This window comes from Gekko japonicus, unplaced genomic scaffold (genome assembly GCF_001447785.1).
Source record: "Gekko japonicus isolate JY-2015 unplaced genomic scaffold, Gekko_japonicus_V1.1 scaffold4916, whole genome shotgun sequence".
Classification (NCBI taxonomy): Eukaryota; Metazoa; Chordata; class Lepidosauria; order Squamata; family Gekkonidae; genus Gekko; species Gekko japonicus.
This window is the reverse complement of record NW_015166585.1, coordinates 15,785-35,386: the sequence shown is the minus strand read 5'-3', so window position 1 is coordinate 35,386 and position 19,602 is coordinate 15,785. Positions and strand designations below refer to the sequence as shown.

The window sequence follows — 19,602 nt, the reverse complement described above, 5'->3', positions numbered from 1 at the left end:
GGTTCTTGCTGAATAAAGTACTTGCTGAAATCACTCCACGTTCTCAGTACTTTTCACTTCTACACACATGATGCTGGACAAGCTGGTCATTTGTGATAGGGGAAGTGATCTTTAGAGCCAGTTTGGTGTAGTGGTTAAGTGCGCGGACTCTAATCTGGAAGAACCGGGTTTGATTCCCCACTCCTCCACTTGCACCTGCTGGATGACCTTGGGCAAGACATAGTTGTAGCACAGCTGTTCTTGAAAAAGAGCAGTTTCTGTCAAGAGCTCTCTCAGCCCCACCTACCTCACAGGGTGTCTGTTGTGGGGAGGGGAAGGGAAAGGAGGTTGTAAGCCGCTCTGAGACTCCTTTGGGTAGTGAAGGGCAGGGTATAAATCCAATCTCCTCTTCTTCTTCTACCTCACAGGGTGTCTGTTGTGGGGAGGGGAAGGGGTTTGTAAGCCACTCTGAGACTCCTTCGGGTACTGAAGGGCAGGGTATAAATCCAACTTCCTCTTCTTCTTCTCTCTCTTCTTCCGACTACAACCTGAACGTGAACTGAGTCTATTTGAATAAATATAAGTTTACCTTTTTTGGCAATAATCTTCTTGGGAGATTTATTTGTTGCACTCAGTATCACACTTTTATGACTGGGCAAACATTGCTATTATTAACCACATATCCAAATAATCACATCCTTGGGGACAAATCCAGCCTGAGGAATGGGCGAATAGCCTCCCATGGCTGTTTCCAAGTGTGAAAATGACATGGGAGGGAAGCCTGAAGCCCTCGCTGCTTTCTGCAGCACTCCTGAGCTGAATCGGGCCACTGAACGCTTTGAAGGTGAGCTCCCCCAACCGGACATGGAACTACAGGACAGGTCTGGCACCTCTGATCCAACCTGGGTCACGTGCATGTTCCCTCTAAGTTGAGTTAGTGTGAGCTAGCTCACAGTTTTTTAGCCTCCGGCTCACACATTTTTGTCTTAGCTCAGGAAGGAGGGCTCCAGAGCAAACTAATTTATGCAGTAGCCAAATGGCTCGCTCACCACTTTAATGCCAGTAGCTCACAGAGTAGAATCGTTGATCACATTTGTCTCAGCTCTGGAAGGATGGCTCCAGAGCAAACTAATTTATGCCGTGGCCAAGTTGCTCGCTCACAATTTTAATGCCAGTAGCGCACAAAGTAGAATTTTTGCTCACAGGACTCCACAGCTTAGAGGGAGCATTGGTCACATGCACTGTGTATTTTGGTGCTCACAGTGCATGGAGGAGATGGTTGACCTTTCCTGTGTCTCCTTCAGTAAGGATGTGCACTGCTCTCCAAGGAACTTGAGACAAGAGCCACAGAGGGTCATCTTACGGATGCACAGAGAAGTGGGGGCTCGAGTTACCGCTGCTCCCGCCCATCGAATCACCTCTTGACCTTTATCGCTTCCTGTATCTTCTCCACCTGTTCTCCCTGCCCACGCCTCCCCTTGCGTTCTATTGTAGGAGTGCACAGTCAGCTATGACAAAGGTGCCATTTATACGGATTTGTGAACATCAAATGTTCTAAGGCATATCAAATGTTGCTTGGACAGGAGGGGAAAAAACCCAAAAAGCTATTTAGAGACAATATCTGGTCCTGCGGCTGGGATGAAAATCAATGCAAATCTGGTAACGCAGAAAACCATTGATCATCAGTTTAGGAAACACGCAGTAAGAACGACAAATAACCTGTTTTCTTTTGCCTTCTTTTTTTCAAGGAATCGGTGAGCCTCTAGCCTAGCCTCTGGAGTGTGGGGCACGGGCTCCTCCCAAAAAGCTTTTGATTCTTCGTCATCCTCTTCCTCGATCACATCATGGTACTGGTTTCCTCCTTCAGCCTTTAGATGCTTTTCTCTCTCTTCTAAGGAGTAGACGCTAGACCCCCAATGCACAAAAGAAATCCCCTTGAATCATGAAGCTAGCAGCAGATGCTGATTACAACTGCCACAAAGCCAAGAGAACTATACATTTTGCATTTTTTAATCATAGAAACAAACACATAGGAAACTGTCTCATACTGAATCAAAACCTTGTTCCATTAAAGTCAGCACTGTCTACTCAAACTGGCAGTCTCAGGTCAAGGTCTTTCACATCACCTACTGCTTGGTCCTTTAAACTGCGGGTGAGAACATACGAGAAGACATGTTGGATCAGGCTGGTCCTTTAAACTGAGGATGAGAACATAAGAAAAGCCATGTTGGATCAGGCCAATGGCCTATCCAGTCCTACACTCTGTGTCTTCACAGTGGCCAAAACCCAGGAGCCATCAGGAGGTCTACCAGTGGAGCCAGAACTCCAGAAGCCCTCCCATTGTTGCCCCCCAAGCACCAAGAATACTGCTCCAGAACCTGGGGCCTTCTGCATGCCAAGCAGATGCTCTACCATTTGAGATATTTAACGTTCTCAGAGCTTCTGGGAGCCACTTGCAGCCTACAGACCTGTGCAAATACTCAGTCCTCACACAACACATATGCTGAGTAATTCTTTTCTTTCCAGGACAGAAACATACCCATATTAAAAGAGAAATCTAAGAGGAGAGCATAGCTCAGTGGTTAAAGTATTTGCTTTGCACGCAGAAGGTCCCAGTTTCAGACCCTAGAACTAGGACTCCAAGGAGCAAAGGTTGGAAACCAAGGGGTTTCATCTCCTTTCAGCTGTTTTCTGTTCTGCTTCTACTCTAAAGAAGGTTTCATTAACCTAGTTTGGTGCTGCTCAGTGTTTGGTTTACGCTGCTTTCATGCTCTGGCCTGCTTTTAATGGCTCATGTGGTTTTGCTGCTTGATTGTAGTTATGAGCCTCCACACATGGGTCTCTGGAGAGCTGGCATATCAATTTTATAAATAAATAAAGGATCTTTCTCAGCCACTGTCTATTAGAGTAGACATGGTGCCCGTGGGTAGGGTTGCCAATCCCCACTGCGGGCGGGTTCCCCCCCGATTTTGGGGGGCCCAGTCCACCACCGGACAGCTGGCCAGCAGGGGGAGCCCCACTCCCGAAGAGCCCCACCACACCCAATGTGCCCGGCAAATGCTCTAGCATTTGGCTAAAATCTCTATGGTCACCAGTGTTCCCTCTAAGCTGAGTTAGCGTGAACCAGCTCACAGTTTTTTAGCCTCCGGCTCACACATTTTTGTTTTAGCTCAGGAAGGATGGCTCCAGAGCAAACTAATTTATGCAGCAGCCCAATGGCTCGCTCACAACTTTAATGCCAGTAGCTCACAAAGGAGAATTTTTGCTCACAAGACTCCACAGCTTAGAGGGAGCATTGATGGTCACCATAGGGTTTTTAGCCAAATGCTAGAGTGTCCCCTGTACAACCTGCCCAGTGTGATGACATCACTTCCGGGTGATGTCATTGCAGTGCGTGTACTTTGTGCGTGTGCCAGAAGACCCCAGGACCAAGCCAGGAGCCCCCTGCCAGCAGACAGGTAAGACCTGGCAACCCTAGCTGTGAGTGCCATGGCGCCCGCTGACATATTTTCTGGTGCCCATCAAGTGTTTTTAGGAAGTGGCTTTGGGCCAAGTAGGGCTTTTGCCCAGCTAGGCATCTGATTGGCTATTGATATTTGACTGGCTGTGCAATTTTTTTTAATCTGCCACCACCGCACTGCTACTGAAGTTAAGCTGCGGCAATTGTTTTGTGGCTAGCTCCGCCTCCTGTGGCAGCCATTTTGTGGCAGCCATTTTTTTACTTCCGTCCACCATGCTCTGTCAGAATTTAAAATATGCCAGTAGGCTCAAACAGGTTGGGGGCTGCTGAAGCAGACAACTGTTGCGGGGCTCTTGACGGGCTTAACCCCTTCCCTGAAGAAGCTGATTTTTCTTTTCTTGGATACGGACTCCGCTCGTTTCACTTAAGAGTGTCACTGTTTGCCTTGGCAGCCAAGAAAATACGGGCGAAAGTTATGCATGAAGGGTGAAATGCTTTATCTCAATAAGTGCTCTTAGATCTGGTTTATTCTAATGATGTTGTTTATGATTTATGTTTTATGTTCTCTGTGATTGATTGTGATGGCCTTTGGCTCTACAATAAATACTATCAGTCACTCACAGGGCTGAGGGTCTGAAAGAGTAGAAGACAGTTTCACATGTCCAAACGTGCCCATGAATGATGGGGCGTCAGTGCCTGCATACCACGGAGTCCATTCCTTTCGTTCTGTCTTTTTCTTCTCCCGTTTGTCCTGGACCTTTCTTTCTGCCTCCTCCTTTTCCAGGGACCTCTTAAGAAGGTAGGCCTGTTCCTGCTCTCTGATTCGTTTTTTGACCTCGGGATAATTCTGCAGAGCCTGTATCCTCTCAGAGCGCCTGATTTCGTTAGCGTCCAAAAACTTCAAGAGGAGGGAAAGCATTTTGAAATAATGCACATTATCAAGAAAGCCATCCAATATCTTATTAATATACAACGGGTACCATAACTTCCAGTAACCACTTACCCTTCCGTAGGTAGGGCTGCCAAGCTCCAGGTGGGGCCTGGAGAGCTCTCAAAATCAGAAGCCATCTCCAGCTGACAGAGATTAGTTCCCCTGGAGAACATGGCTGGTTGGGAAGATGGACTCTGCGGCATGATACCCCGCTGTGATCACGCCCCTCTGCCCAAACCACTCCCTTCCCCGTCTCCGCCCTCAAAATCTCCAGATATTTCCCAACCCAGAGTTGGCAAAGCTGGATCAGAGCAGTGCGGCTGCTTGAGTTTGGAGTTTAGACTTGGCAATCCCAGAAAAAATTATGGGGTGGACTGACCTTTGGGAAGATCTATCTCCCGGCCAAACTGAGCTATAGAAAATGCTCTGAGCCATACTGCCCGCTCTGGCTAATGGCTGCTTCGTGCTGTTTTTAAGCTCCATTTAAGCCAAGTGGCATTTTTAAAAATATGAACCTAAATGGAGACTGGAGTGTAAAAGATGTGCAAGCTAAATTTGGTGGACCTGACTGCGAGGCATCAGACACAAAACCAGCCATTTGTCAGTCTGGGGAGTCAGGGAATCGGCTCGTTCAACGCTTCTGTTCAATGTGCCTGACAAAACTTTTAGCATAAGTTTCATTACATGCGATCTATATTTTGCATTCACATTAATATTGGATTAACAAATTCTGGCCCTTGGCACAGAAAAAGGATGTTCCCCGTTATCTTTCGAGCCGTCACGCTCCATTCCTCAAGGCCTCCGGGCAGATGTGCCAAGAACTGTTCTTTTCCTGATGGCATTTGGATAATGAATTCCGTCTGCTGGGTACTTCTTCCCTCCTTAAGACCGATTTTCTGGAGTCGTGTTGTTTCTGCATTTTCCGTACTGCTAGCAGATCAGCTTTGGGGTCTTGTGCTGATGGTGTCATCGTTTACTTTTTAACCGATTGTCAGGATTATCATTTTAGACTTGTTAGAGGCTTTGCGGGGCCCTGGGTCAACCCGCAGATAACAAATATCTGAAAGGGTCTCCGTCTTCCATCCACTGCCCATCAGGACCGAAGAGCATGGGAGAGAGCAGTCAGGAAGCCTCAATCAATGGTGGGAGCCCTAGGGTCTTCAAGCCCGGCAACCGGCAGGATCTACTGAGGGGTGATGCTGTGGGTGTGATGAGATCATTTCGGGGGAGGGGAGACCTGGAAGTGACGGGTAGGTAGCTCTAGAAATCGCCGGGAACTCTACGGTAAGATCATGATAAAAACCACAAAGTTTCCAGGAATTCCTAGAGCTACCCATTGCCACTTCTGGGTTTTCCCTGGAAATGACATCATCACATCCATGATGTCGCCAGGTTGGGTTTTTTTTCTATTTCCCCCCTGCTGCCGCTTGGAGTGGCAGTGGAGGAATGGCATGCCCAGGTGGCACCTGGCTCCAGCTAAAGACCATCTCCTTCCTGCTGCCGCTTGAGGAGAGGGAAACGGAGGCAACGGCTTGTCATTCCCCTCCCCCCTCCCCCACACACTGCTGTGGCTCCAGATCCATTAACAACAATTGCTGCTGTTTGCTGATAGCGGCGCAGTAGGAAGATTTCTGAGTACTGGGGAAACAGCAACTGCCCCACACCAGCAGTTGAGAAAGAAGCGGCTCAGTTCCACCATATGGGAACAAACCTTGTCCTAGGAGAGACTAAAAACTGGCTGCTGCATAGAAGTTTGGTAACTTATTGGGGGGGTGGGGATTTTAACCATCTGGCTGTCACAGCTGAAAGTAGAAACACTGAGCAGGAGGGACAGGAACAGTGTGAAAACTGGGGAGAGGGCACCAAAACCACACCGGTTTCTTCTCAGTAGTGCCACCAAAATTCTGGAACCCCAGGGAGACTTGTCGGTCCCCTTCTGTGGCCATCTTCTGCTTTTCTTTCACCCGGCATTCCGTCAGTGATCCCTCCTTCCTGCCCAATGTTTTAGTTCTAGTTTTTGTATGTATTTGAGCCCTGTCATTAATTGTTTTAATGATGTGGGCCTTTTGTTGGTTTTTAAGTGTGATTTTTATCATGCATGCTCTAATTTGCACTGTAAGGAGACGTTTCAGAAAGATGTTTTGGTAAAGGGATAGGGACTGTAGACTATACGACTGTGTTGCCATAAGTGTGTTCCCACGAGATAATTTCTGCATCGTTTAATATCTCACATTTAAATGCTTCTGCTTTGTTTCACTATTGGTTCAGCTCCGTATCAGACTTCTGCTCGTTTTCAGATGTCTGCAATCCAAATCATACTGCATTGTTTACATATATCTGTTCTGGAGGCCTCACTTCATAAAGGATGTGGACAGAATGGAGTGGGTGCAGAGGAGAGCAACAAGGATGATCAGGGGGCTGGAGACCAAGCCCTATGAAGAAAGGCTGGGGGACTTGGGAATGTTCAGTCTAGAGAAGAGGAGGTTGAGGGGGGACATGATTTCTCTCTTTAAGTATCTGAAGGAGGGCACTTAGAGGAGTGCAGGGAGCTGTTCCTCTTGGCAGCACAGAGGAGAGGACTCGCAAGAATGGGTTTAAATTAAGGGTGGGAAGGTACCAGCTGGATCTTAGGAAAAACCATTTGACAGTAAGAGTTGTGCAACAGTGGAAGCGGCCTAGGGAGGTGGTGAGCTCCCCCTCACTGGCAGTCTTTGAGCAGTGGATGGACAAACACTCTAGGCTGATTCTGCACTGAGCAGGGGGTTGGACTAGATGGCCTGTATGGCCCCTTCCAACTCTGTGATTCTATGATTTTCCCGACTAACTACTTCAAACAACTGATCACTATGGCAAATCTCGTTTTAAATACCCCTACTATTTAAGCGGAAGCTTGCCTCCGCTGGGGGACTATAGGGCGAAACACGCTCAGCCTCCCAACCCCAAAAGAAGACTTTTTTCAAAAGAGCCCAAAGAGGACAGACACCAAAAAAAAGAGGACATGCCCTCTAAAAAGAGGACAATGGTAACCCTAGACTTGAGGGCTTTTCCACACTCTTCTCCTCATTGTTGTGTGCCCCTTTTCCTTCACTTATTTATTTTCCCCTTTTTCCGCACGTGTTTTACTCCCTTTAGTGGTCACTTCAGTATTACATCACTGTATGTCTGGCATATTTCTCTCCCATTAAAACTGCAGGGAAATATGCCGCAGATGCAGCAACACAATATCGAGGTGACCACTAGAGGGAGCAGAACACACACAGAAAAGGGGGAAGAAACAACAATGAAGCAATGGGGCACACACAGAACAAAAATGAGAATGCGGAAGAGCCCTGAGTTTCAGGGAGAAAGGGGGAGAATAAATAATGTAAATGAAATAAATAAAGAAATGAGGGCAAGAAAGGCAAGGTATAAATTGTGTAAAATAAATTAAAACCAAATAAATACTGCCAGTTTGTCATATTGGTGACAGGTATGTAAGTTGGTTCAAAGGATACATGCCAGAAAGGCAGGGTCAGGATCTTTTTAATGAATATGTAAATAAACATCATATCAGCATAACGTACTTGTAGTTGATGAAGCGTCGCAACCACAAATGGTCTATAACTTTCAAAATCAGTACACGGGTTCCCTACGAGGAATAGCTCTTTGAGGTGTATGTTCTTCTTCAGGGACTCAATGCTGGACAATTCGCCTATGAAATTAGCTGTCAGATCAAGCTTCTGTAGGTCTTCGCAGCCTGTTTGGGAAATGCGAGGGGTTTTCTCTTAATCGATCTTACATTTATTAAGCACACCCACTTACCCAGGGCGCTTGGAGCCTGTGGCCACGGTTGGAATTCTGACACAGGGTGGTGGGCACAAATACAAAATGGCTTTCTGGGGTGACTGCTCTCTCACATGGATGAGGTGAAGCCAACCCCAAAACGGCAGGGAGTGAGGTTATGCGTAACGCTAACAGCAACTCTTCAATATTTCAGGCCTTGTTTAACTGGATGCCTTTCAATCAGCACTGCCAATCAGATCTCCAGTGGCCAATCAGAATCGCAGCTGGGCAAAAGCCCCACCTGGTCCTGCCCACTTTCTAAAAATACTTGGGTGTCAGTGGGCACCACGTTGGGGACTCCTGCACTGACCCCTCCCCTGGATCACAGGACACAAGTTCTAGCATAATAATCTACTTTACAAACAAAAATATCCACTATCAGAACAACTGACATTGTCAGAATTATGATGGTTCACTCGTTTCCAACATCAAGCTTATTATAAAACAGGAGCCATTTCATTAAAAAGACGTTATTTGAAATGCATAAAAATGATTCGTGGAGTTATAAAGAGTATTTTGGGTAATTAGCTTTGATCTTGACACATATGGTCTATAGCAGTCACCTAAAATTAGGCTACAGATTGTTTGAATCTGGCCCAAGTGATTAAAAGCTGTCACAGGAAACAGCTTCTACAAGTGCATTCTGGGATGATATGGATAGCAGCAGATGGTGTAGCTTCTATAATACAGGACTAGGGCTGGAAGGCCCAGGTTCAAATCCCTGCACAGCCCTGAAGCTTGCTGGACAACCTTCTGCTATTTAAGAACATAAGAGGCGCCAATGTTGGATCAGGCCAAAGGCCCATCCAGCCCAACACTCTGTGTCACACAGTGGCCAAAAATACCAGGTGCCATCAGGAGGTCCACCAGTGGGGCCAGGACATTAGAAGCCCTCCCACTGTTGACCCCCCCTCCAAGCACCAAGAAGACAGAGCATCACTTGCCCCAGAGTCCCTATCTATACCTTGTGGCTAATAGCCACGGATGGACCTCTGCTCCATATGCTTATCTAATTCCCTTTTGAAGCCGTCCATGCTTGTAGGCGCCACCACTTCCTGTGGCAGTGAATTCCAAGTGTTAATCGCTCTTTGGGTGAAGAAGTAAACTCATTCAGTCTAACTTACCTCATAGAATTGTTGTGAACGTAAAACGGAGGAAGGGAAAATCAATATGCTGCTTTGAGGGTATTGGGGAAAATGCAACAGATAGCTAACTGGTGCACAAGTTTTTCTACATTTTGCTTCCTAAAAGAACATTAGATTTCAACCAACTGAAGTTAAATGCTCCTAACTTCCGTTAGTTTCAACAGGGACAAGTTAAAGCATGTGCTTAACTTTCCCACTGAAATCAATGGGAATCAAATGAGTTAAGCTGTGCTTGGATTGAAGCCATTATTTTTAGCCTTGCAAATGAAAACCAACTGCTACTCTATAAATCAACAAATATGAAGCTTCAGCTGAGAGCTCCCCTCCCACTATGTACCAACTTAGAGGGAGGACAGGCAACACCCCTCCACTGTGCAATGTGATGCAGTGGTTAAGAGTGTCAGATTAGGATCTGGGAGTCTCGAGTTCAAATCCCTGCTCCACTATGGGAGCTTGTTGGGTAACCTTGGTTCAGTCTAGGGGTGTGCAAAAAAAAAAAATCCCGCCCGATTCGGATTCAGCCGAATTGGGCCGAATCAATTTCGGCTGGCAGAAAGACTCCTGCATGTCCATTTCGGCAGTAGGAGCAGATTGGGGAGTCTTTCAGCCAGCCGAATGTCAATTTCGGCCCCATTATATCCTATGGGCCATTGAAGTCAGGGTATATTCTGGGGTATATAGCTGCTGGAGCCTCTCCCCATTATATTCTGTAGGCCATTGAAGTCAATGGTGAAAACATAGGGTATATTCTGGGGGCTGTAGGGGAGGGGGTTTTAGGGAGAGGCTCTAAACACACAGGGTAGCTGCTGGAGCCTCTCCCCAAGATACCCACCAAGTTTCAAAAATATTGGAGGAGGGGGTCCAGTTCTATGGGCCCCCAAACAGGTTGCCCCCATCCCCTCCATTGTCTTTATGGTGAGAAAAAGAGAGAAGCCCAGAGAAGCCCCTATCCAAAGAATGTATGGAACTTTTCTCGTTTGTTTTTTTTTTTAAATTAAATTTTGATCCCTCCCTGTGAGCTGTTTTGGGAGCCAATATTATCCTAAAAAGTGTTTTTAACTGCTTTCGGCCCGCTGGGTTAAAGTTAAAGGTTTTGTTTATAATCTCACCACGGCGACAGAATTGACCTAGATCACAAGATGTAACTTCCACCCAGATATCAGCTCAATTGTGAGTAAATGATTTTCTGAATGCGTGTGAAGTTAAATAAAGATGATTTAAGCTCTCCTCAGTAGTCGTACGTTGACTCACAACCAATGTTCCCTCTAAGCTGTGGAGTCTTGTGAGCAAAAATTCTACTTTGTGAGCTACTGGCATTAAAGTTGTGAGCAAGCGATTTGGCTACTGCATAAATCAGTTGGCTCTGGAGCCCTCCTTCCTGAGCGAAGACAAAAATGTGTGAGCAGAAGGCTAAGAAACGGTGAGCTAGCTCACACTAACTCAGCTTAGAGGGAACACTGCTCACAACCTAGAGAGCGTTGGCTTAGCACAGCTCACGCTGGACAGGAATAGTGAGAGAAGAGATGGGCTTCCCCTCTCCTGGCAGTAAGGGTTGATGGACAAAGGAACGGAAAAGAACAATAAAACTCCTATCTTTGCACCTCTGAACTCAGGAAATTACTCTTAATGAGCAAGTCAGAGGGAAGCTTCTGGGACCCCTAACTGTGGACTCCAATTCCCAGGGTGCAACTACTCTTAAAGGTACATTAAAGCTGGCTGGGGCAGCACAGTAATCCTAACCGCAAGGGACAAACTGGCTTGTAACTCGGAGAGTTTTACAGAATAATTAAATGAAAGAGGTACGTCTCTCTCGGGTATTAATAGCAGAGGGATTTAACTAGCCATCATTTCTGTGAAAGGGACTGCCAACAAAGGACACAAATAGCTTTGCCCATTAAAATTTTATTGGCTTAAGAGCAAGAAGATCTGTTCGCAAATCGCATAAACTGTGATTTAGTTCTCATGCCCTCAACTTGATAGGTGGCTCTTTAATTAGAGAAATCGAGTTGCACGAATGTCGCAATTAACAGTGAGCAGTCCAAGGCTATTTTGATAGTTCCATTCCATCTCTTTAGAAACTGTGTGTTACCCACTGAAGGTTAGCTGACCCCGAGATACATTGCAATCAACAAGCTTAAACATAGAATTCTGCACTTTATTTCATTCATACAGGGGGACTAAAGCATATCTCATTTTTTGCTGGACTGTAATCATCGTTCCGTTGGGTAGTGTAATAAATACTTCCCCAAGGTATTGGCAGTGCTATCCATGCATCTCTCTCCTGCAGGGACCTCTATAATATGCAGACACTATTGTCCCTCCTGTGGGTTACATGTAGTCACCGGTACATTTTAGCTTATTTTCAGTATAGGCTGCATGTTATTACAAGAAATCCTTTATTCCGTGTGGGACACATCCCATCTCAGCTAGGCTTGATGTAGGGTTACCAGACCCCTCCCCCCGGTTAAGGCTGCCGATCAGCTGGCCATAGGGTTGTCAGGTCTGAACGACAAGCTGGCGGGGGACTTACCGGGAGAGGGAAGGGAAGAAGCATAATGTGCCTACATCACCTGGTTGGTGATGACGCTCTGGTCTGTTGGCAAAACTCTATGGTTTGAAGCTAATTCCACCATAGAGTTTTGACCATAAAAGCAGAGCGTGGCCCCCCTGAAGACACTAACGTGCCTACATCACTTCCAGGTGACATAGGCATGTCTTGTTTTGGGTGGTACCTGCCACAGGAGGTGGTGGTGGCCACAAGCATGGACAGCGTCAAGAGGGAATTGGATAAACATATGGAGCAGAGGTCCATCAGTGGCTATTAGTCATAAGGTATAGATAAGAACTCTTGGCCTGGGGCAAGTGATGCTCTGTATTCTTCGTGCTTGGAGGGGAGTCAACAGTGGGAGGGCTTCTAGTGTCCTGGCCCCACTGCTGGACCTCCTGATGGCACCTGGTGTTTTTGGCCACTGTGTGACACAAAGTGTTGGACTGGATGGGCCATTGGCCTGATCCAACACTGGCTTCTCTTATGTTCTTAACCTGGTCAGTATTAGGACGGGAGACCACCCCTGAATGTCTCTTGCCTCAAAAACCTTATGGGGTCATTGTAAGTTGGCTGTGACTTGATGGCACTTTTCATCATCACCCCTACAGACGTCTACCCCCCAAAACTGTTTCTGGAGAGTCTCCTGTTCCCTCGAAGCAGCACCGGGGAAACATATGGTACAACAGTGGGAGGGGGAGGCACCCAAGTCCCCCTCCATTGCCAAAAATCCCTTCTATCCACGGAAGTCTCCCATGGGATCAAATCCTTTGGCTTTGCGTGATCCAGACCTAAGTAACCTCAATAGTCACGGGATAAAAGGACAAGTCCTCTTGTGGATCAAAAACTGGCTAATTAATAAGAAACAGAAAGGGAGTATAAATGGGCAATTTTTGCAGTGGAGGGTGGTAAGCAGTGGGGTACCGCAGGGCTCAGTACTTGGTCCACTGCTTTTTAACTTATTCATTAATGATTTGGACTTGGGAGTAAGCAATGCTAAATTTGCGGATGACACGAAATTGTTCAGGGTGGTGAAAAGCACGGAGGATTGTGAGACACTCCAAAGGGATCTGTCGAGGATGGGTGAGTGGGCGTCAGTGTGGCAAATGGGGTTCATTGTGGCCAAGTGCAAAGTGATGCACATTGGGGCCAGAAATCCTAACTATAAATACACGTTGATGGAGTCCGAAATGGCAGAGACTGACCAAGAGAGTTGTAGTAGATAACTCACTGAAAATGTCAAGACAGTGTGCAACTGCAATAAAAAAGGCCAATGCTATGCTCGGGATTATTAGGGGGCTCTTTAGCTTGGAGAAACGACGACTGAGGGGTGACATGATTGAGGTTTATAAGATTGTGCATGGGATAGAGCAGGTAGAGAAAGAAGTACTTTTCTCCCTTTCTCACAATACAAGAACTCGCGGGCACTCCGTGAAATTGCTGAGCGGTCGGGTTAGAACAGATAAAAGGATGTACTTCTTCACCCAAAGAGTGATTAACACTTGGAATTCACTGCCACAGGAGGTGGTGGTGGCTACAAGCATGGACGGCTTCAAGAGGGAATTGGATAAGCATATGGAACAGAGGTCCATCAGTGGCCATTAGCCCCAAGGTATAGATAGGAACTCTCAGGCTGGGGCAAGTGATGCTCTGTATTCTTGGTGCTTGGGGGGGGGCAGCAGTGGGAGGGCTTCTAGTGTCCTGGCCTCACTGGTGGACCTCCTGATGGCACCTGGTGTTTTTGGCCACTGTGTGACAGAGTGTTGGGCTGGATGGGCCACTGGCCTGATCCAACACTGGCTTCTCTTATGTTATGTTCTTAAGTTCAAAGGAATTGTTTTTGTGATTTAACTCCCAGAGTAGAAGACTACAACACCAATACAGTTGGTCCCAGGCAGGAAAAGCAGAATGAATTTTTTAAAACGGGACTCTCCAGAGACAAGAGACGTAATGTCAGACACATATTAACTGGAGTAAATGTCACTTAAAGACATTCTGATTAATCCAAGCACTCATTTGGGCCCACTTGTAACCCATCAAGTATCTTAACAGGCATCAGCTTCCATTAAAGAAAGAAAAGACTCTAATTACGACAATATCATCTTGCACTGCACACTGGCTACATTCCCCACAACTGGTTGCCGCCTTGCCCTGATTTTCCCGCATTCTCTTGTAGTTGGTTTCCATGGTTAAGACCATAACCTAATTCATTATGTGAATGAACTCCTGTTAGATTGCTACCCTATAGTGGTCCACCTGACCCTATCCTCCTATAGCTTCAGGGTTCTTCCTAAGTTCAGAAGCGGGGCTCATTCCGAGCCTCCCTAGATCAGATCTTTTTCATTGGAGATGCCAATGATTTCAGGCCTGGGAACCTTCTGCAAGCACAGTATGTGGTTCATCTTGCACTCGTGTCCCGTACCTAAAAGGTAAAGGTAAAGGTTCCCTTACTCGAAAGCTAGTCGAATCCGACTCTAAGGTTGCGGTGCTCATCTCCGTTTCAAAGCCGAAGAGCCAGCGCTGTCCGAAGACGTTTCCGTGGTCATGTGGCCGGCATGACTAAACACCAAGGCACACGGAATGCTGTTACCTTCCCACCGAAGTGGTGCCTATTTATCTACTTGCAATTTCTTGCTTTTGAACTGCTGGGTTGGCAGGAGCTGGAACTAGAGATGGGAGCTCACTCCATCATGCGGCACCCGGGTCTCGAACTGCTGAACTACTGACCTTCCACAGCCTGCAGTTCAGCGTCTTAACCACTTGAGCCACCGCAGCTCCCATACCTGCAGATGTATAAATTGGCAGCAGTCCAAGTGCCAGCAAAGTCAAGGCTGCACAGATTATTTCATTCAAAATCATTTCTTTGTTCGTATATCTAATTTTTTTTAATGTCAAGTCACAGCCGGCTTATGGCTACTCTGTAAAGTCTTCAAGGCAAGAGATGAGCAGAGGCGGTTTGCCATTGCCTGCCTCTGCTTAGAAACCCTGGACTTCCTTGGAGGTCTCCCATTCAAGTACGAACGAGGGCAAAACCCTGCTTAGCTTCCGAGATGTGATGAAACTGAGTTGCCTTGTATACTTAATTGACAACTCAAATACGTTTCATGTAACTTCTAAGGTCTTCTAGGTCACTGCCAGTGGTTAAGGGCATAGACTCTAATCTCGGAGAACCGGGTTTGATTCCCCACTCCTCCGCATGCAGCTGCTGGTGTGAACTTGAGTCAGTCATGAATTCTTTCAGAGCTGTTCTCTCAAGGGCAGTTCTCGGGAGAGCTCTCTCAGCCCCACCTCCCTCACAGGGTGTCTGTTGAGGGGAGGGGAAGGGAACCCTCTCTGAGACTCCTTCAGGTAGTGAAGGGCGGGGTATGAATCCAATCTCCTTCTCCTCCTCTTCTTCTCCTCCTCTTTCCTAAGCAGATTGCTTGCCAATGGCCACAGATGAGTTCCTATGGTTTCCTCATGTGGAAGGATGTTCTGGTGACCAGGGATCTCTCTCCAGTCTTTAGAATGTAATATCCACCAGAGTTAGTTAAGGATGAAGAGAAAGCAACAAAGAGCCGTGTGTGATGGTCTGAATTTGACCAACAGTTCTGGAGCAAGCCATACAGTGGGGTGGGATGAAGCACCTTGGGCTGCCCTTGCAGTCTTTAAGAAATCTGATATGGGATCAGCAGTTTTGCTGTCTCCCGCAGGAGCTTATTTATCTCCACTATGATCTGCTCGTATATTTCTCAATGAATCTCAATGAATCACAAAGACATCATAGGTCTCCAGTGCTCTCTCACTAGACTCTGAAGGATTACCCCTGATCTTTGTACCACTCGGGGAAATCTCGAACAATATTTTGAGGTCCCTAGATGTCAGACTGGGCACCAAGGGTGGGGTGAGGAAATCCACCTTGAGCCAGAAGGAAAAGTGGGGTATAAAACAGAAGTTCCCCTCTGCATTGCATGCCATTTTCACTTTCTTTGATTGTCGGTTTCACTTCCTGTGATCTCTCAGTTTTATGGTACTGTCTGCATAGATTTATGGTGGTTTTATGGCCGTTCAGGGGTGACTCTGCAGTCAGTGCAGCGGCATTTGCCTGGGGTATTTGAATGTGGTTTTGAGCCGCACCGTTTGCTGTTCCAGTGAGAGTTTGGTAAACAACGGAGCGAATGCTAGATGCAGAATGGGCCTAGGTCTCTCTGTTGCTCAGGTCTGAGGGAGGGAAAATACCTAACCCAAGAATTCCTACAGGGGCATCACCGAGACCTAGTATGGTCCAAGGAAGCCTCCTTGACTGGCACGGTTTGTTCTTTCAGCTCTCCCTTTGACCAACCTGTGAGACTGAAGCAGGAACATGGCAGTCTTACAGCAGGTCATTCCCACATGCATAAACCCAACAAGAGACAAGTTAATAAAGCCACTAGTTTCTGAAGGGGGGACAAATATACACACGGCATTGATCCTGCAGTCTCACCATCTGTCTCAAGCTTAGGGTTGCCAGACAACTGGTGGGGGGGATTACCAGTAGAAAGAAGAAGGCCTAGGGCATGTTGCTGGTGTCGCACAGGAAGTGACATCATCATACCAGCAACTTCCGGGCGACACTCTGGTATTTGGGCAAAAACTCTGTGGTAAAACCGGCTTTAACCACAGAGTTTTTGCCCAAATACCAGAGCGTTGCCCAGAAGTCACTGGCATGAGGACATCACTTCCTGTACAACACCAAGGACATGGCCTAGGCCTTCTTCTTTCTACTGGGAAGCCCCCCTGCCCACCAGCTGATTGGCAGCTAGGAAGCAGGGTTTGGCAGAGGGGGACCTCTGCCTCCACCGGGAGGTCTGGCAACCCTATTCAAACTCTCCCCCGGTTAACAATTCGGGAAGCGTTTTTAAAGCAAAGAGTGTTTACCTTCCAAATTTTCGATTCTTTCAATGTTGTTCAAAGCCAAATTTAAATACTCCAGCTTCTTCAGTTTGCCAACATTTTCTGGAACAGAACAAAAATATACCCTTACTAATCAAGCATTGGACATTGGGATAGACTAGCCTTCAAAGTCACGTGACCAGCTGCGGCTAGGTGGGGGTGCGGTGTTTAAAAATATCTATTCCATTAGTTTCTCTGGCAGTACAGACACAAAACAGCAGAAAAGACAACAGGGAGAAAGTGTAAGATGACATAATTTCGTCTGTGGGCATGCTAAAGTTACAGTGCAACCAGTGAAGAGTTACTCCAGCGTGAGCCCACCTAAATTAATGGTCTTAAACTGGAGTAATTCTGCTAAAAATTGCACTGCTTGCATGTCAACCGTTTTGAGTACCTTTAGAGTTTTCTTTAAAGGTAAACAATGCAAAGGAAGCCTATGTCTTATTATTCTTATAAAATTATGGGTATCATTCAAATAAAAATAAGTTCCAAATAAATTCTCCAGTTTGCTTCTCCATAACATTTAAGCCACAGTCGATTCGTTTCTTTTCTCTAACTGGATTTTTCAATTCAAGTATTTGTTGCTATTGGGACATGAAATTAATATGAGGTAATTAATTTTTTTTTGTAAATATAACCCAAACTAAATGTATTCAATCAGATCATGCTGTTATGTAGAGAATGGAAAATTTTTCCAATTCTTTTTTTTTTCTTCCCAGAAAACCTACTGCACTGATGTGGCTTTTAAAAAATACTGTATTGCTTCTCCTCCCCCCCCCCCTGCTGTTTCCTTGCAGAGAAGCGAAGGCACCTCTTGGTGGCCTCGCTTTGGAAAGGGGGGGTGGAGGACGCGGGGAACCGGCAGGATGGAGGGGTGTTTAGACAGTTAACTTTTAAGATTTAAAGGAAAAGTACTATAAATGTATGACTCAGTTTATAATGGGATTAATGAGGGGAAGACTTGATGTAATTAAGCTAGTAGGAGGATCTCCTCTCTTGGGTTTTTAGTTAGTAGTGGGTTCTTTACTTTATCCCGTAAATGTAGTTTCCCTTCCTTTTTCTTCTGTTACAGTTTTTGTAGTGATATAAAAATAATAATAAAAATCCCCTCTTGGGGGCTCAAAAAAAATAATTAAAAATAAGTTCCAAATAAATTCTCCAGTTTGTTTCTCCATAACATTTAAGCCACAGTCGATTCGTTTCTTTTCTCTAACTGGATTTTTCAATTCAAGTATTTGTTGCTATTGGGACATGAAATTAATATGAGGTAATTAATTTTTTTTTGTAAATATAACCCAAACTAAATGTATTCAATCAGATCATGCTGTTATGTAGAGAATGGAAAATTTTTCCAATTCTTTTTTTTTTCTTCCCAGAAAACCTACTGCACTGATGTGGCTTTTAAAAAATACTGTATTGTGGGGGGTTTTGTTTTGTGGTATTTTTTTATATGTGCGTGTCAGTGTTTGTGCACCTGGAAGTCATGGTGACCTCTGGTGACTGACCCCTACTGGGGGCCTGGAGGATATTCAGAGAGGCGGCTGAATAAAGCCTGCCCCCGCCTCCTGCCTCTGGTATTTCAAGTAGGTCTCCCATTCAAGTACTTGCCAGAGTTGATTTTGTTTAGCTTCCAAGATCTGATGAGATCGGGTTTGCCTGGGAAATACAGGACAGGGCGAAAAATACGGTATGTTGTTGATGCTTTTTAAAACAATTTGTAAAATGTTGACTTTCCCATGCAAGCACCTTATAGCTCAATCATGTGCATGTCTACTCGGAAGTAAGTCCCACTGCACTCAGTGCTGGTAACTCCCAGGTAAGTGTGCAAAGGACGGCAGCCTCACAGTGCCATCCTAAGAGCTACTAAGTCCACTGAAGCCAATGGAAGAGGACAACCTGGCTCAGGATTGCTCTGTGTGTCTCTCAAGCTTCGTTTCCCACCCCACATCGAAAGCTGTTCCCCCTCTACCTGGGAGCTGCGAGTTGGCTGGGTCCTATAAGAAACCTCTAGATGGGTCGCCATGTTAGTCTGTCTGTAGCAGTAGACAAGAGCAAGAGTCCAGTAGCACCTTCAAGACTAACAACATTTGTGGCAGAGAAAAAAGTCCTTTTCTCCCTTTCTCACAATACAAGAACTCGTGGGCACTCCATGAAATTGCTGAGCGGTCAGGTTAGAACGGATAAAAGGAAGTCCTTCTTCACCCAAAGAGTGATTAACACATGGAATTCACTGCCACAGGAGGTGGTGGCGGCTTCAAGCATGGGCGGCTTCAAGAGGGAATTGGATAAACATATGGAGCAGAGGTCCATCAGTGGCTATTAGCCACAAGGTATAGATAGGAGCTCTTGGCCTGGGGCCAGGGATGCTGTCTTCTTGGTGCTTGGGGTGGGGTGGGGACAGTGGGAGGGCTCCTAGTGTCCTGGCCCCACTGCTGGACCTCCTGGTGGCACCTGGTATTTTTGGCCTCTGTGTGACAGAGTGTTGGACTGGATGGGCCGTTGGCCTGACCCAACACTGGCTTCTCTTATGTTCTTATGTGGCAAGGTATGAGCTTTCATGAGTCACTGCTAACTTCTGTGAGCAGTGACTCATGAAAGTTCATAACCTTGCCACAAATTTTGTTAGTCTATCTAGAAGAAACCTGTATGGCAGGGGTCCCCCCAACCATTTGGAGCCTGAGGGCTCCTTTGGAATTCTAACACAGAATGGTGGGCGCAGGCACAAAATGGCTGCCTCAGGAGGCGGAGCCAGCCACAAAATGGCTGCCACGGCTTACCTTCAAGTCGCCTGGTGCAGATCCTTGTGCTT

The 19,602-nt window shown here is 46.3% G+C and overlaps 1 protein-coding gene across 1 annotated transcript in view; it reads right to left on the bottom strand.

The window, feature by feature from the left end:
• Positions 1–19,602, bottom strand: part of LRRC6 (leucine rich repeat containing 6) — a gene marked incomplete at its 3' end in the record, with an annotated part of 42,044 nt that overhangs the window by 16,716 nt on the left and 5,726 nt on the right. Inside the window, exons 3-6 of the mRNA XM_015412372.1 lie at positions 16,779–16,856; positions 7,934–8,106; positions 4,144–4,337; positions 1,699–1,884 (exon numbers count right to left, since the gene is read on the bottom strand). Coding sequence (XP_015267858.1) covers positions 1,699–1,884; positions 4,144–4,337; positions 7,934–8,106; positions 16,779–16,856 — 631 coding nt within the window. The remainder of the gene's footprint in view (positions 1–1,698; positions 1,885–4,143; positions 4,338–7,933; positions 8,107–16,778; positions 16,857–19,602) is intronic.